Source organism: Canis lupus, chromosome 18 (assembly GCF_003254725.2).
Source record: "Canis lupus dingo isolate Sandy chromosome 18, ASM325472v2, whole genome shotgun sequence".
Classification (NCBI taxonomy): domain Eukaryota; kingdom Metazoa; phylum Chordata; class Mammalia; order Carnivora; family Canidae; genus Canis; species Canis lupus.
In genome coordinates, this window is record NC_064260.1 from 44,890,589 (window position 1) to 44,909,396 (window position 18,808).

Sequence of the window (18,808 nt, forward strand, 5' to 3'; positions counted from 1 at the left end):
TCTGAAGTGACTCTTGTTAAAACTACGAGTTTAAAATCTATAGCATAGTAACTATTCACCTTCGTGTCACTCGAGAACAATGGGTGGTGTATTAGTGACTTCGACTGGCACACAGCTAGGTTTCAGTAATTATAACCATATTCCAAGCAAATTGTTATGTATTTTGTGTTCTGGGGACATATGTTATGGCTAAAGCCCAAACTGTGGCTAATCTTAATATTAGAGCCAGATAAATCTGGTTCGAATCCATAACATCTAACATTTGCCAGAGTAGATTTGTTCATCAACGGGGCTTAAAGAGGTATAATTCACACATGTGCAGTATTACTAAATGCTGAAATTTAACGATTTAAATATACCGGCAACTATTGCAAAGCAGTTGTTATAGTCGCATTTAACATTAGCCAGAACCTCCCTGGCTAACATTAAGTTTACATCGAAAGAATGAGGGAAATTTTGGCATCCCCTTGGGGTGGGGGTCACAACTCCCTCGACATTTACAACATGGCACCAGCTAGAGCATCAGAGTATGGCTAGTAGAGGCCCTGTGCTTTCCCAGAGAACACCTATAAAAAAATCCATTCATCTAATCAAGAAGCAAACAGATTCCCTTGGAGGTTTTCGAAGACATCTTCTCTTAGAATGTTTATGGTTTGGGGATGTTCTACTTGATGCACATGACACCAGATATTTATCCTGGCTCCATATCCTCCCAGACACGGACGGTAGACTGGAATTAACCAGAAGATGGAGGTAAATATATTAAAAAAAAAAAAAAAAAAGAAAGAAAGAAAAAAAGAAAAAAAAATTTCTTGGATTACCAATAATCAGCATTTAACACATAGTATAAAAAGGAATAAAAAATTATTTTAATCATATCAAAAAGCCAAACCAAAGAGGAATGGTTCATGGAACTTACAGGATCCCAATTCAGTACTCGGTCCTCTGCCTACACATGGGTCCAGTGTCCCAGGACCCAGGGCATATGTCAAATCCCACTAAGATGTTGGGATTTTGCACCAAATTCTTGGTTTGACTTTTCCTCCTAAGAACTCAATTGATTTGAAGTAGCTAAAGGTAAGCTATGTACGTGGCTCCCCAAATCTAATATGGCCAGTAGGTTGGTCTTCTCCAGTCTTAGGGGCAGTGACTTCTCCTCTAAGATTGTCCTATTGGAATTGCAAACAAAGGGCACCTGAGATTGAGAGCATGCCACAAAGACTTCCATTTGGCATATTCAACAAGAGCCCATTGGAGGTGATAAAAAACACTAGAACAGGGTGTGCACCACTCAAGGTGCTTAGATGTTCTCTTTAGGTTCCGGTTCTGGTAGAAGCAGGTTAGGTGTCACAGTCCAGCACGTCAATTGAAGATCCCCCACACCCTGATATCAGAGTGTCAGGGAGGCTGTGCTCTCCTCCTCCGTCCAAGCTTAACATTCAGGACCCCCGCCAGGGGCCTGTTTCATAAGCTGCCGATGTTGGGGAAGCTCTTTAGTTTCTCAGGAAAGTCATCTTTGTACAGGACAGGGTCTGCTCGGTGCTCCACCACCTTAAGAGGCATTGTTCCAAAGACTGAAGCAAACTTGTTGATGCACTCAGACCTGAGGGGTTTGGGGAGGGGAGGCAGGTGATGGATGAGAGGGGAAGGGGGAGGAAAACAGAAAACGTTCAAGAGGCTGACAGATGAGAGCAAAACACATCCTATTCAGCATCAACAAAAGACATTCAAGCATCCTCAGGCTGCTCCCAGGTTCTTGTAAAAGGTAGGGAGGGTATGGGCAGAAGAAGGGATCTGGGGGAGCTGTGACTATTGTTCAGGGGGAGAGAGTGAACCAGGGATGCTGTCTGGAGGACATGGGCCCGCAGAGGTCAGAAGAACTCTTCCCCTCCCCCACAAATTCCAGTCATTCTTCCCCCTCTGTACAAGCAGGCCTCAAACCAAGGTGGATTAGCTGCCAACCATTCTTAACCCCGTCTCCGCCAGCTAAAGAGAAGGCAAAGGCTGGAGAGGAAAAAGGCACCTGGATCTGAGCTTCAGCGAGGACCGTACACCTGGAGCAAGGAAAGGTAAAAGAAGGTAATGGGCAGTGAGCCTCACCTCCAAACAATAAACCCTGCACTCATTCAACCAATTTATTCACAGTGATCCTAGAACTGCTGGCCAGCTGAGAGCTGGCACCCAGTTCCCTTGTCAGAACGTGTAGGGACATGGGGCTCAGTGATAGAACAGGCCATAGGCTCTGCAGGAGGGGAGCCGGGGGTGCCCCTGCCGCCATACCACCCCCTGAAGCCGGTGAGCAGCCTCCTCCGAGGTGAGCAGGTTAGGCAGGCTGGTGGGAAATGGTTCTGGTCAATCAGGCCAACTGAGTGTGACAGCTGGGAGGACGCTCCAGCATCCAGACCAGAGGGGAAAAACAAGCCTGCAAACATGGCTTTTGAAGTGAAGGGGACCTCCAGGATGGATTTCAGAAGGGTCAGTACTGTCTCCCCTCAAGTTGGGCCCAGGCAGCTGAGAGCTACAGTAAGATCAAACCCATTAGGCAGAACCATTAACCCAAGAGGGGCTGGATTTCAAGACACAGATGGGAAGTCTCCTCTGTCTTGAGATACTGGAAGCCTTGTTTCAAATTATTTTAATCCACAAGTTTTTGAATCTTTGGAGCTTGAGGAAGAAATCAATTAATAAAGAAGCCAGTCATCAATTCTCTTCTCTTGGTCATTATGTTTCTAAAAGAATGTGTTACCGTGTCATTCGAAGCTCTTCTGGCTAATAATACCACTGTCCAGCACCACAAAGCGACAACTACTATGTATCATAGTTCCAGGCTATGTTACAAATGCCCTATGTAGATCAGGAACCCACTCCACCAACCAAAAATGCCACAGGGTAGGTCCTATGATCATTCCAATTTTACACTGGGAAGACTGAGGCACAGAGAAGCTAAGGAACACATCCAAAGGTCAGATAACATCAATAAAAGGCAGAGCCAAAGCCAGGCAGTCTGGCTCCTGAGACTAAAAAATCTTAATTATGAGATGATATAAATGTATTTATGAACATAATTCCAGAGTCCAAATGGAGAGGCTGGAAATTAACCACTGTTGAGTACCTACTATGTGCCAGACAATTTAAAAATATGATTTCATTGATTCTTTAAGGCAGCCCCCTTGAGGTATCCAAGGGCTGGTTTACAGTAGATTCCTATTAAGGGCCGAGCAGTGAAAGCTGAGGCCCAAGGCCCCAGAGTGGAAATGATGCAAGAGCTGGGTCTCTACACAAGGCCCCAGAGTGGAAATGATCCAAGAGCTGGGTCTCTACACTGGCAGGAGAGCCTTTGTGCTTTCCATCACACTACCATAACTCGCAGGTAAGGGACTTTCCCTCCTGCTGGCAGTCTTGTGAGACTCAGGAGGTGGGCGTCCAAGGGGATCCCGGGAAAGTTGGAGGAATCTCCACAAAGCAAGTACTGAGCAAGCACAGCGACTTCCCTCTCCTCCAAGTAGAGGGTCAAGGTGGCGGCAAAGTCAGTCTCTCCAAGGTCTTACTTTCAGGAGCTGTTCTGCCAATAAACATGTACGGATTCTTCCAGTTTCCGGTCATCACGCCCGTAGACTCTGGCCAGCAAAGCCCAGCCTCGCCCAGCACAGGTACCAGTGAGCACACATTAAAGAACCGTGGCTCTTGGCAGAGGACAGTGACTCCACAGCCCGTTGGAGAGTACCGAGGACAATGCCCCCTCTATACCTAGATCTGCCAACAGGGCCGAGCCACAGGCAAGAGGCCACTGGGGGCTCAGGCCAGCTGACTTGTTGACAGCTGCCCCTGGCTAACCCAGGCCTCCTGAGTGCTTCTTTCTCTCCACACAGCCACTGGAGAAGCCGCTGGCCACTGAGTGGTAAAGGTCCTTAACTCTCCTGCCAGGTACTAACAGGGTTTCCCACTCTCTTTTCACACAAGAGATCTAGGCTGGGCAACAGGTTGGGGTAGATGGTGATTTTGGCTGGTTGCTGGAGGCTCACCTGAGTTGTTCCATCAGGGATCCAGCCATCTCGTCAGTAAATGCTCCCTGGGTTGGTTTTCTAATCTAGTATGAACAGGCTCAGAAATGCCAATGTCTACCTCTGAAGTGCTGGAAGTGTCTGGGGGAGAAAGGACTAACGGTTTTCTGTTTTCCTTGTAAACACATACAATTACCTAAAGTAACCTGGAGCCTTTAGGACTGTGCTGGAGGAAACTGGAAGGAAACTAATGTTGCCCAGCATCGTGCTACAGGCTTTCCAATATTATTACTGCATTCATCTCCAGCACATAACACAGTGTTCGGTACAAAGACGCTCAATAGGTATTTGTTGAACCCATGAATGGACACTGTAAGTTTGATAGATGTTAATATATCTATTTTAGGTGATGAAAAGACCAGAGTTCAGGATAAGGCAAATCAGTTTTTCTAAGTCAGACAGCTACTAAATGGCAAACCCATAATTTGAACAAAGATGGGACTGATTCAAAATACAATGTTCCTTTTCTTAAGAGCAGCACTGTCTGCCATATTGCCTTAGCCTGGTGAAGCTACTGGTCAAAATGAACAGTTACAAAGTCTTCTGGTTTTCTGGTTTGTAAAGAATTAACAGTAGATCCTGGAAATGTCTGCTGGGCAGTAAGAGCTACTCTCAGACACAAACGCGATTTCTGCTTCAAGACCCCAAATATGAGAATAAATAAACTTATTAAACCATAAGACCTAACAGAAGGTCATAACTTGCAACGCGGTTAACTTCTTTCACTGTTTTGTGCAAAATGTGAATTCTGGAAAGCGAACCATTAAAAAAAAAAACCCACAACCCAGCAAATGAACAATTCTTCAGTTGTAACTCCATCTCTTGGTCTACCCAAGATGGCTTAAATCATACCTTCCTCCCTCCCGATTTAAGTGCCTCATTTAATCATTTAGTGATTCAATCTTTAATCCAAATAGTTTTGCTCCCAGTTTCTGATTTCAAGACTGATTTCCTCCGTTCCCTCTCAAATTTCTCCAAAGAGTATTCTACATTCACTAACTCCACTTCCTCACCACAGACTCACACTCCATAACCCTTAAGCCCCATCACTTCCTGGCATTATTTTTTTCAAGGTCACCACTGACCATTCATGTCAAAGACCTTTTCCCAGTCTGCGTGTTCCTTGCTCCTCCCTTGCTTCTGTGCACTGCAGACCGTGGTTCTCTCATGGCCTCACCGTGGCTGCTTCTGTTCTCAGTTACTCGTTCTGCCTCCTAAATGTCAGTTTCTCAAGATTCTGTCCTTGCCTTTTCTCCAGTCAATGGCCACCCCTGGGCAGATGTCTTTTCAATATCTACCTTTGTTTTCATCTTCTTCCTGAAGTCTAGTTCCACATTTCCAAATGCTTGCTCCGTATCTACATCTCCACATCTGCCTTATTGCTCTCCAACTTCAGCCATGATTCAAATCTCCTCCTGTCCTCATTAATCACACTGCTGAAGGTGCAACCATCCACACCGCCTCCTCCTTTAACTGGTGTCTCCTCCGAACTATATCATTCACACTGCTGACGGTACTATCATTCTTCCTGACTTAACATCTATGCTCCCACCGTCAATTCTCTCCCCATAACCTCAAGTTCTAGCATATCCTCCTTTGCGGAGAAAAAAAAATCTCTTACAATTCAATCCATCCCTTCCTTCCTACATGCAATTTAGTTCAAGCTTTCCAAATTTGTTTTCTTCAGTTCCTTCATCTCCATTCCATTCTGTACACTACTTCCAAATGAATCTCAAAACAATACTCTGATCAAGCTCCCCTGTTCAAAAACCTTCAATGGTGTACCAGAGCCTAAAGAAGCAAGTTCAAACTCCTTCACTGGGTAGTTCTTTAGGGTATGGCACCAACAGGCCAGAATTCTACACTCTAGCCAGACTGGACTCCTAACTGTTTGCCAGATACACCTTCATCCTGCTGACTGGAATCTTCAAGCACCCAGTCTCCCCTGCCTGGGATCTCCTCTTCTTGCCCAGGGATCCTAATGATCTTTAAAGGCTGACTTCAAGAGCCATCTTTTACAAAATTATTCCTAGTAACCGACCTAGCGAGAAGTCATTTCTCTTTCCTCCAATCAATTATAACATTTGGAGCCTCCCTTATGGCACTTATCACATATAGCTTTGGATTGTTACACACACACACACTTACACGTGTGTGCATATATTTGTCGTTGTTAATTATAAACTCTGACAGAATCCAATTCAAGCCTAACAACATCTGGGCAGTCACCTAATCTATTTTCAAAAGCCTATTCCCAAGAGGAAGCCCCCACCTCTCCCTTAGATACTTTCTTCAATGTTTAATAATAATAATATCTAACTTAAATCTCTCTCACTGCATGTTAAGTCTCTTTACATCTGCTATCTCGGTGGTGCTCCAGAATTGTTGTTTGGCTTTAGCATGAACTTCCAGGCCATTACCAGGCCAACTTTTCTTCCTAAAATTTCTATCTTATACCATATAACCTCACCATTTTCACTCAGCCCAATCAATTATTCAATTGCTTCACGCTATGAATTCTCCCAAACACAAAGAATGGAGGTAGGTTTAATAATAATTTCAAGTACTCCAATATAACCATAATTGGGGTCTCTTCTAAATGAGCTGTGACAGTTACTATCGCTGCCCTTGGCTATGTAATTCCTATGATACTAGTGACAGATGTTTCCAAAATCACAATAATGTATTATTTCACATGACAGTTGATAAAAGTCATGTCATTTGGGTAAGATATTTATATATGAAAGGGTAAAGGATTATTTAGAGGATAAGAATAAAAAATAAGGAGAAAAATGCATTATAGAAGAACCCAGGCCAAGTGAAACAATCTTTTTGTACAAAAAATCCTCCAGGCATTAAGGACTTTAACATGGCTGATACACTTCAGAAATGGATGCTGCAAGAAGATCCATCTGAGCCCTCTGGAAACCCAAACTAGATATCTTATTCCAAAAGGCTACTCTCACACTCTCTGAGTGCACTCTGGTCCCTTGACAACAGAGCACCTGGATGTCCAAGCTTGCTGACCCATGTAAGGAGAATTAGGTTTGGTTCAGGAGATGCCAAGCTGGGGGACCTGTGGGATACAACTGAGAACAATTAGGTCTACTATAAGATTATCATGGTCCTCAGGGAAGATGTACACGCCTCTCACTTGTTTTACACTCACCTACAAGGCTCAGTATCACATTCCACAGAAAGGTGTGCTTGATGAGTAACTGACCAAATTGGGATAAAAGGAGTACTTCAGAGCTGCCCTCTTCTTTTCTGTCTCTCTGTAAAGAGCTGTGCTTTCAATTCTGTTCTTGGTAGGTCAGGAAAGGTAACTTGTCTCTGGGTTTGGTTTAATGCTTTCTAATCAAGCTTTTATTGTCACATGGAGATACTATCCAGAAAAACAATCTAGTATTTTCTTGGAATTAACTATCTTCCACTCAAATGACTGTGGATAGTTAAATGCTTAGTCCACATGGAGAATCCGACTTCTGGAGCTTAAGGCCAGCTATATTTTTAAGACCCTTCCAGCCATTACAAATTGAGTGAGTAGCATTCCAAATTAATTCTTTGGGTGACCTGGGCTTGAACTAACCCAATTCCCACAGTGCAAAAGGAGGTGACTATGGCTACCAGCTGCTGTCCTTATATCTCCAACAAGTCCCATAAACAGGACCAAGGCAGGAAATGGGGATCAGAGGCTAGGGCAAACTTCTGGTTAGAGGCTCACTCACCTCTCCACCATGTGCGTCTGGTCAAGTGAAAGCCCATCAATGGCTGTGCACTCAGGACACTTGAATTTTTTTCGTGGTGTTACCTGCCAGAGGAATAAAAAAATATACCTGGTTGTTAGTGCCAAGGACAGTAAAATCATGTTTGTGACACCACTGTGCACAGTGGTGCATCTGCTCTGTAAGCTGAGCTGCTTACTCCTCCCACACGTGTGCATGCGCATGCGTGTGTGCACGCGCGCGCACACGCACACACACACACACACCTCTCACCATTCCTCCATTCAATTCTGTCTGGCTTGGCCAACAGCACAACTCACAAGGGCCCAATAAAAAAGGCTTGGAGGGCTTTTGCCTTCTGTAACTGGAAAGAAGTGGTGATGACAAGCTCCTTAATTCCTGTTTAATGACTGTTTTCTCACTGCCAAGGTCCTTGTATAAACACCATTTGTTCTTGCAGCCATAAGGGCGATGAAATACAGCTTCCCATAACTTTCACCGTAACCTTAGTTCCAACAGGCACTCTTTTTCGTTCTTCCAGCTAATGGCAAATGCTATGAACAGCGCCATGCTCTTGAAGATGCCAGGTTATTTTGCAATTCCCTTCGATCAGGAAAAAATCCAATGGTCCCCCTCACCCTTGGAATTCTTTTCCCTGACTCTCCCTCTTGTTCTCCCAAACCTTAAACTTCTAATGGTTTTCTTAGCAAACCCAGGGAGACTGTTATCCTAACCTAGTGAAGCTAAGTAAACAATAGAGAGGTGGGGGGTGAGGAGAGAAAGCTAGATAACTAAGGCCAGGCTAAGAAGCACACAGATGCCGCAACGACTGTCCGGAGTAAGCAAGCACAGCTAAAAATATCTTGAAGCACATCAAAAAGCAATTTTGGAGATAAGAGGGGTTCCTTTAAAACTTAGTTTTGTGGTTTACATGCTTTACTTTCTCTTGCAGTGACTGTTGACTGAGTTAGAGCGCTGCAGCAGGGTGAGGCCTGGGCCAAGTTTACAGAGCTCAGACAGGGACTCTTCCTCTCTCCCCGGTCACTTCAGTTTAATTGGGCTTCTCCCATCAGTTCATAGCATGAACAATCAGTGGGGAATGCCACACCACGCTTCCAATGTAAGCTTCCAGTATGCAAAGATTCCAATATAGAATCTGGCCTAGAAGCACTGCCCATTTTTATATGGAATTCTAATCCAGAAGGAAAAAAGGTTAGGATGATTCTACTCATAAAAAAAAAAAAAAAAAAAGAAAAAAGTAAACTCTCTTTGTTTCTGGGGATCTGGTTTGAGCAAAATCTATGTTTCAGGAATAGACACCCATTTACAGATAAAGAGATACTCATGTGATCCTTTTTTTTTTTTTTTAAGATTTTATTTATTTATTCATGAGAAACACAGAGAGAGGCAGAGACACAGGCAGAGGGAGAAGCAGGCTCCCTGTGGGGAGCCCGATGTGGGACTGGATCCCAGGATTCCGGGATCATACCCTGAGCCAAAGGCAGATGCTCAACCACTGAGCCACCCAGGCATTCCCCCTTGTGTGATCCTCATGTACTCTCAGCTTTTAACACATTATGGAAAAGGTGCTTTTAAAAACTGGTGATTGATATTTAAAAACAATGTTTAGAAAAACTACAGTTATAACTGTACAAAGATGTACTTATCTTCACAATGTCTTTTTTTTAAGACTTTATTTATTCATGAGACATAGAGAGAGGCAGAGACATAGGCAAAGGGAGAAGCAGGCTCCTTGCGGGGAGCATGATGTGGGACTGGATCCCAGGATTCTGGGATCACGACCTGAGCCAAAATCAGACTCAACCACTGAGCCACCCAGGTGCCCCTCTTCAGTGTCTTTAAAAAATAAAAACCGGGGATCCCTGGGTGGCGCAGGGGTTTGGCGCCTGCCTTTGGCCCAGGGCGCGATCCTAGAGACCCGGGATCAAATCCCACGTCGGGCTCCCGGTGCACGGAGCCTGCTTTTCCCTCTGCCTGTGTCTCTGCCTCTCTCTCTTTCTCTCTCTGTGACTATCATAAATAAATAAACATTTAAAAAAAATTTTTTAAAAATAAAAAAAATAAAAATTAAAAATAAAAAATAAAAAATAAAAACCAGCTACCTTAAGAAAGATGTAAGTTGCATTCTTTAACAGATCTAGATTCCAAATCAGCTTTGAGAATATAATTAAATTTTTAAAACATGATTTGTAGATTGACCATCACAGCCTTTATCTCTGATACTGGAGATTAAAAACTATAACTAAAGAAACCATATAGAAAAAGAAAACATGTTTACATTATCAAAGCCTAGCTTCAGTGTTAAAATGTGACTACATCAATCATAAAATCTTAAAGCTGGAAGGGAGCTTAAAGTTCATATAATCCAATGCTTCAATTATACTTATCAGAACTTCTCAGGCCCAGAGAAACAGAAATTTGCCCAAGATCACAAAGTTAGTGGCAGAGCCAGACCAGGATGTCTTACCTTGATGACAGCTTTCCCCGTGACGTTAGCCACCAGGAAATTCATGGCAATGTCTTCACAGTTCATATGAGCATCCACCCAGTTCTTGATATCCCCCGGCATTTTGTAGGTATATAGATAATTAAAATACTGTCAGGTGAGACAAAAAGAGGAAAGATTCAAATAGCACTGTCCCATGGTTGATAGTCAAAGGGCAATTTACTCATGGCATGGGGACAAGCCTTCTCTCCTAGGATTACACAAGGCTGTAAGAAATAGTAGAATGCTTTTGGACAGAAGACAAAGAATCTTTAATACTGTCATTCTTTGAAACGTCACCTATTGTAGAAGAGAGATAGGTTGTGAAGCCCTTATAGGATGCAGGCCCTTCAAGCTCATATATCCTATGTTTGATAAATAAAATATCAGCCAGAGACACACTACACACTGACCTCTACTCAGTTCTTCACCTTGAGCCACAGTACTCCATCTTATGTTCTACTTTCTGTCCACAGATTGCAAATAGAAACAGAGACAAACTCATGGCAAACTGACACTACAAAGGTGTGCACTTTTTAAAAAAAATACAAAATGAGGCAATTATTTTTTTTTAAGATTTATTCATTTTAGAGAGAGAGAGAGTAGGTGTGTGTGTGCACAAGCAGGGGGAAGGGGCAGAGGGAGAGGGCAAGGGAGAAACAAGCAGGCTCCATGCTGAGCACAAAGCCCAACATGGGGCTTGAACCCAGGACTCTGAAATCATGACCTGAGCTGAAATCAAGAGTCAGACGCTCAAATGACTGAACCACCCAGGCACCCCCAAATGAGGCAGTTTTGAAGCTGCCATAACCGACATGTATGAGATAGTGCAGAAATTCATGGACAAGGGGGAATGTACACAGTATATGACCATAAACCCCAAGAATTATAAACTTATTCAATTATTGCTAAGAACAAAACCCATTTCTGGACTGAGAGCCCTGAAAAGTACACAGCAGCGCTGAGAAACCAACATGCAATCAATATAACACAATTCTGTTAAATTAACTACACTGGGCCGGAGAGAGAAGCAGATGTTCTCCTGACATCAGTACCTTGTACAACTGATGACAAGGGACAAGGTATTATAGTCAATTCAACCATACAATCCCAGGAGCACTCTACCATCAAACTGAATATTCTAAAGTCCAAAGCAATTTCAACCTCTCCCTAATAAAAAAAGTAAAAAATGTGAAGTGATGATTCTCAGAAGAGAGGAAATACAAAAGATACAAAAGGAATTTCAACCACCGTGGTCAAATCATAGTGAAAAGAGATCCTTTTTCAATTATCAAACCAGCTCAGTTTGATTTTCCTTTTTTATATATTTCATGCAAGATGGGTTATAGTAACATAGTTTTATATTTTGTCGGTGGGAATGTAAATTGGCACAAACAATTCTGAAGAAAACAGACATATATATAATTTTAAAACCTCTACAAAATGTTCATTCCCTTTGATATAATTCCACTTCTAGAAATCTATCATAATGATCACAAGTACAAACAGTTATGAAAATGGATATTGATCACTAAGCATTAGAAATTAAGCATTATCTAAAATAGCCAAAAAAAAACCTGAGACAATCTAAATATCCAGTGATAGAAGAATAGTTACACATGATTTATGGATATTAGTAGAATACCATAATAGCAATTATGTTATGAAGGAATGTTGATGTTAAAGGAACTCATAATACATGCAAAAAGCAGGCTAATGAGAATGTTTACACAGAATAGTATATGTAAGTAACTAAGTTTTCTCCAAAGGCAAATTGGAGAAAACACTTACACAATAACAATGGTTATCGCTAAGTGATAGGACTACAAATGACTTTTTTGTATGTGTGTGACTTTTCTTATAAGATAAAATTTGTTATGAATTTTCCCTATTTTCTATTATGAGCGTGCATTATTTGCATAGTAAGAAAAGTAACAAAAACCACACAACATAGCCTTTCTTTCTTTAACTGAAGTATAGTTGACACCCACTACAACATGGCCTCTGTAAGCTCTCTGAGTAGGACATTTTTTCCTACACTCGGCAGAAATTCAATTGGGCCACGCAGCACAAGTGTCATGCATGCAGTTTTGTCACTTCAGACCCACATGCCCCAGCCTGCCCCACCCCCAACCTTACCTTGTGATAAAAAGCTGCCCCCGTGAGCACCATGGATACCTCGTTGGTCCACTCAGATTCATACTTCCACTTACTCATCTCGTGGTCCCAGAGGTGCAGACGACCTGGGTAACCCACTAAGCGGTCAGGAAACTCCCGCCAGACCTGAGGGGAGAAACACATCCACAATCACTTCCCAGTTCAGACAGTGACCAGGCACAGTGCTACGTTACCCAAACGGTACAGACAGACTCCCCAGAGCCAGATCTTGACCAGCTAAGGCTGAAATGGGCTTCTGAAGATACTTCATTAAACAGGGGCTAGTTACTCTGTCAATACTCAAAGTCAGATGTGGATTCTAATTTCCTCCAAATCCCCCTGCCATTGCTGGGAAATTTCAAGTAATGTAGTAACGGCTCACTAAATTGGGCCAAGGTATGCAATCTCTCAACACATGATTATGGAAACAGGTTCCATTCATAATGTACGCACATGTGAAGAATACATGGACTCCTGCAACTTGACGGTCCTCGGTTGTTTTTTTTTTTTTTTTTGAAGATTTTATTTATTTATTAGAGAGAGGGAGAGAGAGAACAAGTGCACAAGTGGGGGGAGAGGGGCAGAAGGAGAGGGAGAAGCAGACTCCCCACCAAGCAGGGAGCCCAATGTGGGGCTCAATCCCAGGACAATGGGATCATGCCTGAGCTGAAGGCAGACACTGAACCACCAACTAAGCCACCCGGGTGCCCCTTGACTGCCCACATTTGCATTAAATTTGGCCATTGTGAAAACTTAGTCTCTGTTCCTAAAGATTTATTTATTTAGGGAGAGAGACTGAGTGAGTGAGCGAGTAAGCAGTGGAGAGGGGCAGAGGGAGAAAAAGTCTTAAGTGAACACCACACCCAGCACATAGCCTGACATGAGGCTCAATCCCATGACCCTGAAATCATGACCTGAGCTGAAACCAAGAATCAGACACTTAACTGACTGCACCATCCAGGTGCCCTAGAAAGTCTGTTTCTAAAAAAACTTTTTTAAAACTCTAATTCCCTAGAGAACACAGCCATCCTTATGACCTCTTAGAAGCCGCATGTAGAAAGAATGTGTCTGATTCTATAATCTATAACATACTGAAAACAAAAACTTGATTTCCATATTTGGGAAGACTCTTAGATACAGTTTTGTGAAACAGAATCTGGTATACTGGGGATGGGGTACTCCCAATACTTTCCTCGTGTATTTCTATATAATTTAGTTTAACCTTTAAAGAGGAAGTTCATGCCATTAAGAAGTATGGACAACTTAGTAGCTGTTCATGGTGCCACTTCTCAGCAACCACGATTCCTCATCCTTTACCAGGCCCCTAAACAACAGAACTCCTGAGGGTCCAGTCCTGTGCCCTGGTCTCTTCTTTAAACAAGTTGAATCATTTCAGCTAGTTTCAATCATTTTTTAACACCTTCTATAATCTACTGATCTCTAAATTCGTTTAGCCCAGAATGTTCCTGAGATAACCAACTACTCAATATCTTCAACTGGATAAACAATAGGCATCTCAAACTTAACATGTCCAGTGCATGCATACTCCTGAGCCCCTATCCCCAGATATGCCATTCTCTTAATCCTCTCCATCTCAGTAAATCGTCTACCCAGACCGCCCCAGCCCAAAAGCCACTAGTCAGTCTTTATTCCTCTACTTCTTTCTTCCCCACACCCCATCCATCAGCAAGTTCTGCTGGCTCTACTTCTGACCACCTCTCACCAACTCTCCCAGCCCACTCTTGAGCTCAACCCACCATCATCTCTCACCTAGATTGTTGTTAATAGGCCTCTAACGCCTGTCCTTGCCTCCACTCTCACCCTCCCAAACCATTATTTCCACAATATCTCTAACAGGACTATTCCTAAAAGAATATTAGAATACAGATGGTCCCTAACTGGCAATAGTTCAACTTATGATTTTTCGACTTCACGATGGTAAAAAAGTAATATGCATTCAGTAGAAACCTACTTCAAATTTTTTATCTCTTCCTGGGCCAGCAATATGTAGTATGATCCTCTCTTATGCACCGGGCAGTGGCAGCAAGCTGCAGCTTGTCCGCCACACAATTGCCGACAGTCAATAATCAGTACACTTAAGATCATCCTGTACTCAGACAACTATTCTGTTTTTCCCTTTCAGTATTAAAATAAATTACATGGGATACTCAATACTTTAATATTATAAAATAGGCTTTGTGTTAGATGATTTTGCCCCACTTTAGGTTAATGTAAGTGTTCTGAGCACTTTTTGCACTTTTTTTTTTACTAAAGATCTTATGTCTTTGTTTATTTCAAAGACAAAGAGGGAGAATGAGCATACAAGCAGGGGGAAGAGCAGAGGGAGAGGGACAAGCAGACTCTGCACAGAGCCAGATGTGGGGCTCAATCTCAACTCTGAGATCATAACCTGAGCTAAAATCAAGAGTCAGATCCTTAATTGACTGAGCCACCCAGGTGCCCCAACTTTCAAGTTTACCGGGGAACCCTCTGGTAAAGTGAAAAAGATCTAGTTGAGGGTATCTCAACCAACAGGCTGTGTGTTTGTGTGTGTGTGTGTGTGTGTGTGTGTGTGTGTATGTGTGTGTGTATCTTCATTATATATTTATTTTCATTATATATTTACCCGTATATAGACATATATATATATATATGTCATATGGTCATATGCTACAGCAGACAGATGCTTCCCCAACACCCACATATCACTGAGTCCACGGAGGGTGCATCATTGCTTTCCCAAGGGCAGAGCCGTGTGCCAGCACCTCCTGCCCCTTTTGTAGTTTGCTAGGGATACTGTAACAAAGTTACCATACCACATGGCTTAAAACAACAGAAATCTAGAAGTCTGAAATCAAGGTGTTGGCAGGGCCCTGCTCCCTCTGACACCTATAGGGGAACCATCCTTCCTTGCTGCTTTCTAGCTTCTATGGCTGGCTGTCAATTTTGGGCACTCCTTGGCGTGTAGGTGCATTAGATGCATCTCTCCTAACCTTTGTCTTCATACAGCCTTCCTCCCTCAGTGTGTATGTGTGTGTCCAAATTTCTTTTTATAAGGATATCAGCCAAAGTGGATTAAGGCCTACCCTAATGACCTCATTTTAACTCCATTACTTCTAAAGAGATCCTATTTCCAAATCAGGTTTCTTAAGGGTTAGGATTTCAACATAACTGTTTAGGAGGACATACTTCAACCCAACACCCTCCAAAATCGTCAAGAATTGTTCCACCCCTGAAACAAAACAAAAAAATGGATTCCCGCTGACCAAGAATAATAGCCAAACTCCTTAACACCCCCTAAAGGGCCCAGCCAATGTCCAGCCTCTCCTCTCACACCACATTCTCCCACTTTTTGGTGGCCTTGCTGTTCTGGAATCATGACCTCTTCATCTATTTCTTTGACTGGAATGTTGTCCCAGCACTTCAGAAAGCCAGCCCTTGCCCATCAGTCAGGTCTCTGCCTAAATGTCACCTCCTTTCAAAGAGGCCTTTTCAGACTTTCCCACCCAAGGTAAACACTGTCTCCCTCCCAGCCATTATTCATCACATCTCCTCCCTGTCCTTTCCTCCACCAAACTTCCAATCTCTTGAAATTGTTTCAGTTATTTATTGTTTCCTTATTTATTACGTATTTTCCTCCCACAGAATTTTATCTCCATGAAGACAGAGGCTTTGTCTTATTCACTGTGGTTTCCCAAGCACAAAAAGCAGTGCCCACACAGGACAGTGTTCCATAGGCACACGTGGAACGCAAGATCTCAGGAGGCAAAAAAGTGGACAATAAAGAAGGGCCCGAAGAGCCTTTCTCTTTCCCTCGCAGGCAGAGCTAGTGTTCTCCTTAATTCAGAAAGGAAGTCAACGACAGTACTGATCAACGGTTACCATTAATAATAATGTGATCTCCTTGCGCGTGAAGATCACAGTAATAATTCACCATCACTGAAGCACATGTTTTAAACTGCTTTTCCAGAAGCAGGGAAGCGATATTCGCTGTCATTACACCGTCCTCCCCAGTCCTCCTGTGATCATCCACATGCCTTTACGGGATATCTGACCCGGGTCTTGAGCATGGTCTGGAGTTTCCTTTGTGTGACACCGGTTCACCTAACAGATCTCTCAAACCCACAGCCTTGGCCTCATTAACACCATGTTGTACCCAACAGAGTTAATCAGCCACAGCCACCATCATAAAAGCTGCAGACAAACGAAGCCATGTCGAACATTTCCTCAGATGTGTGAGGCTGCTGCTGTGTTCCTACTCTGGGTTTGGATTTCAGTAGATTAAAATAATATGATACTATTACGGTTTTACAGAGCCCAGAGCAACAACATAGCATGTGAGCCAGGGCTTCTGTTTGGTTTGGGGGCCTGGGCACACGCCATCAGATGCACTGCCAGTTTCCTTCTGTTGGCACCGGGCACCTACCTGGTCCAGTCACACTGGTACCCACTCTTGGCTTCCCCTCCATGGAATTAAAGAGGTTCTGCAAGGGTCCAGGCACAAATAACTACACACGACCCACTGAGGTGGGCTAGTTGGGGGGAGGGCTGGAGGGGGGTCGGATAGAGAGGCATCCATGGGTCACACCCCTGATGGACGGAAGCTGCATTCTCCTCCAATCCATAGCTATTCTGAGGCAACAAAGCCCTCCAATCCATACACTCTGCCCCTGTTTGCAAGAACCATAATAACATCAGCTCAGTTTTGGGCCAAATGCTGTTAGGATTTCAATCTTCTTCCTATTAGCTGAAGCCATTTATCAGACTTCTCTCCACAGGGACTTAATTGGGTGGTGCTGGGTCACAGAATGCTAAACTCCGCTGTTCGAAAAGCATCCGAGGTGTCCTGGATTTCAGATTCCTTTGGAGCCGTGAGTGAGCGCTGTTCCTCACGCGGGGCCTCTCTGCCCTTGACTTACTCCAGGCAGCTGGATACAATCAAGATACCATCCTTGTCACTTCATCTATAACTCTGCAGCTGACTACGGGATCAAAACGGAGTGGAGCTGAGCAGGATGGGCCCTCTCTAATCGAGCCCCAGTGTAGTACGAAGTCGATTATGTAGACAGTAAAGCATCTTCCCAGCCAGAAGAGCAAGAACTCAAATTCCACCCCCTCTCCTCCTGACTATCCACCTCCCACTCTAATTCAGCTTTTTTCTTTTTACCTCAGGGAAATGCTCTGGGGTCAGCCTTTTGTCATTACTAACAGATGCCTTTATATATTGCAGTGCGGGCATCTAAAACTTCACATTAAATCCCTAGAGCTCTGTAACAGTGCTCCACTGGCTATGCGCAGGTCACTATGCCACTACTCGATTGTTTGCCTGTACTGTTGAAGTCCTCCGTATACACCAATCTCATGTATTTTTAATCATGCACAAGTTTGAAGACAGAGCCTCTATTAAAACTCTATCCCTTAAAAAAAAGAAAAAAGAAAAAGAAAAAGAAAAAAACTCTATGCCTTAGTTAAGGGCTTAGCAATAATTTAATGGTCTTTACATTTGGGGCCTATTTCCACATCACTCTTCAAATGGAGACTGCAACAACATAATACCATGCTCTAACTGCTTCCTTCCACTCTGATGTTTACAATCTTGGTCCTAACCACTTCTTATGGAAATCTGCTCTTCTCTGGACTCCCAACTGCCCTCCCTGAGCTCTCTGCAGAGTTATCTATTCTTTTTCTCTCTTTCTCTTCTTAAACTTCCAAGGTCTTCTGTGGCTTCCCCATGCTAGGTGATCAAACTAAGATCTTCTACCTTTGTTTCAAAGGCAAAAGAGGCAACCTAGATTACATGCTACGAAAAAGTGCACCATGCGGACCTGGTCAAAGTGGATGATGAAGGACTAGCTCTGCCACTGAGGAGTTGTGCAAGCGACCTGCTCAGGTTGCCCTGCTTTCATTTTGCCATCTGCAAAAAAGGGGTTGGATTAAGTGACTTCTAATGTCCTTTTAGGGCTAAAATCTTATATATTTTTCCTTACTAAGAAACTAACTCGTCAACTGTGATCAGTTGGAAGTTATAAGCTTCTAAAGTACATGGCCTGCATTATTTAACTTCAGTTTAAAATGCCATACACATATGAGTACCCAATAAATGTTCCTGAAAAGAGGCTAGCTAATGCACTATATTCTAAGCCAGCTCAGAGAGTGCATTTTAAACCCCGGGTGTGTGCTAACCATAGTCAGATTCAGGAAACAGACCAGGGAGGGGAGAAGGGGGAAGGTGTAACAACAGGTGGTGCCCATCTGGGATATACAATTATGAAATCATGGGTCAGCTTTAGGAGAAAAGTAACTCTCTGAAGTGGCTGCTATAGTCATCACACTTTCAAAGGCACGGTTCCACAGGGATA

General features: G+C 43.2%; 1 protein-coding gene across 2 annotated transcripts in view; it reads right to left on the reverse strand.

Annotated features, from left to right (window-relative positions):
• EXT2 (exostosin glycosyltransferase 2) overlaps positions 1-18,808 on the reverse strand; it is a 156,639-nt gene that overhangs the window by 12,309 nt on the left and 125,522 nt on the right. Inside the window, exons 11-14 of one of the 2 annotated variants that reach the window (XM_025451939.3) lie at positions 12,432-12,575; positions 10,275-10,403; positions 7,790-7,872; positions 848-1,603 (exon numbers count right to left, since the gene is read on the reverse strand). In XM_025451939.3, the coding sequence (XP_025307724.1) occupies positions 1,465-1,603; positions 7,790-7,872; positions 10,275-10,403; positions 12,432-12,575 (495 nt within the window). In that variant the 3' untranslated portion in view covers positions 848-1,464. Of the gene's footprint in view, positions 1-847; positions 1,604-7,789; positions 7,873-10,274; positions 10,404-12,431; positions 12,576-18,808 lie in introns of those variants that run through there. The other variant, XM_049096248.1, reaches the window with a different exon arrangement.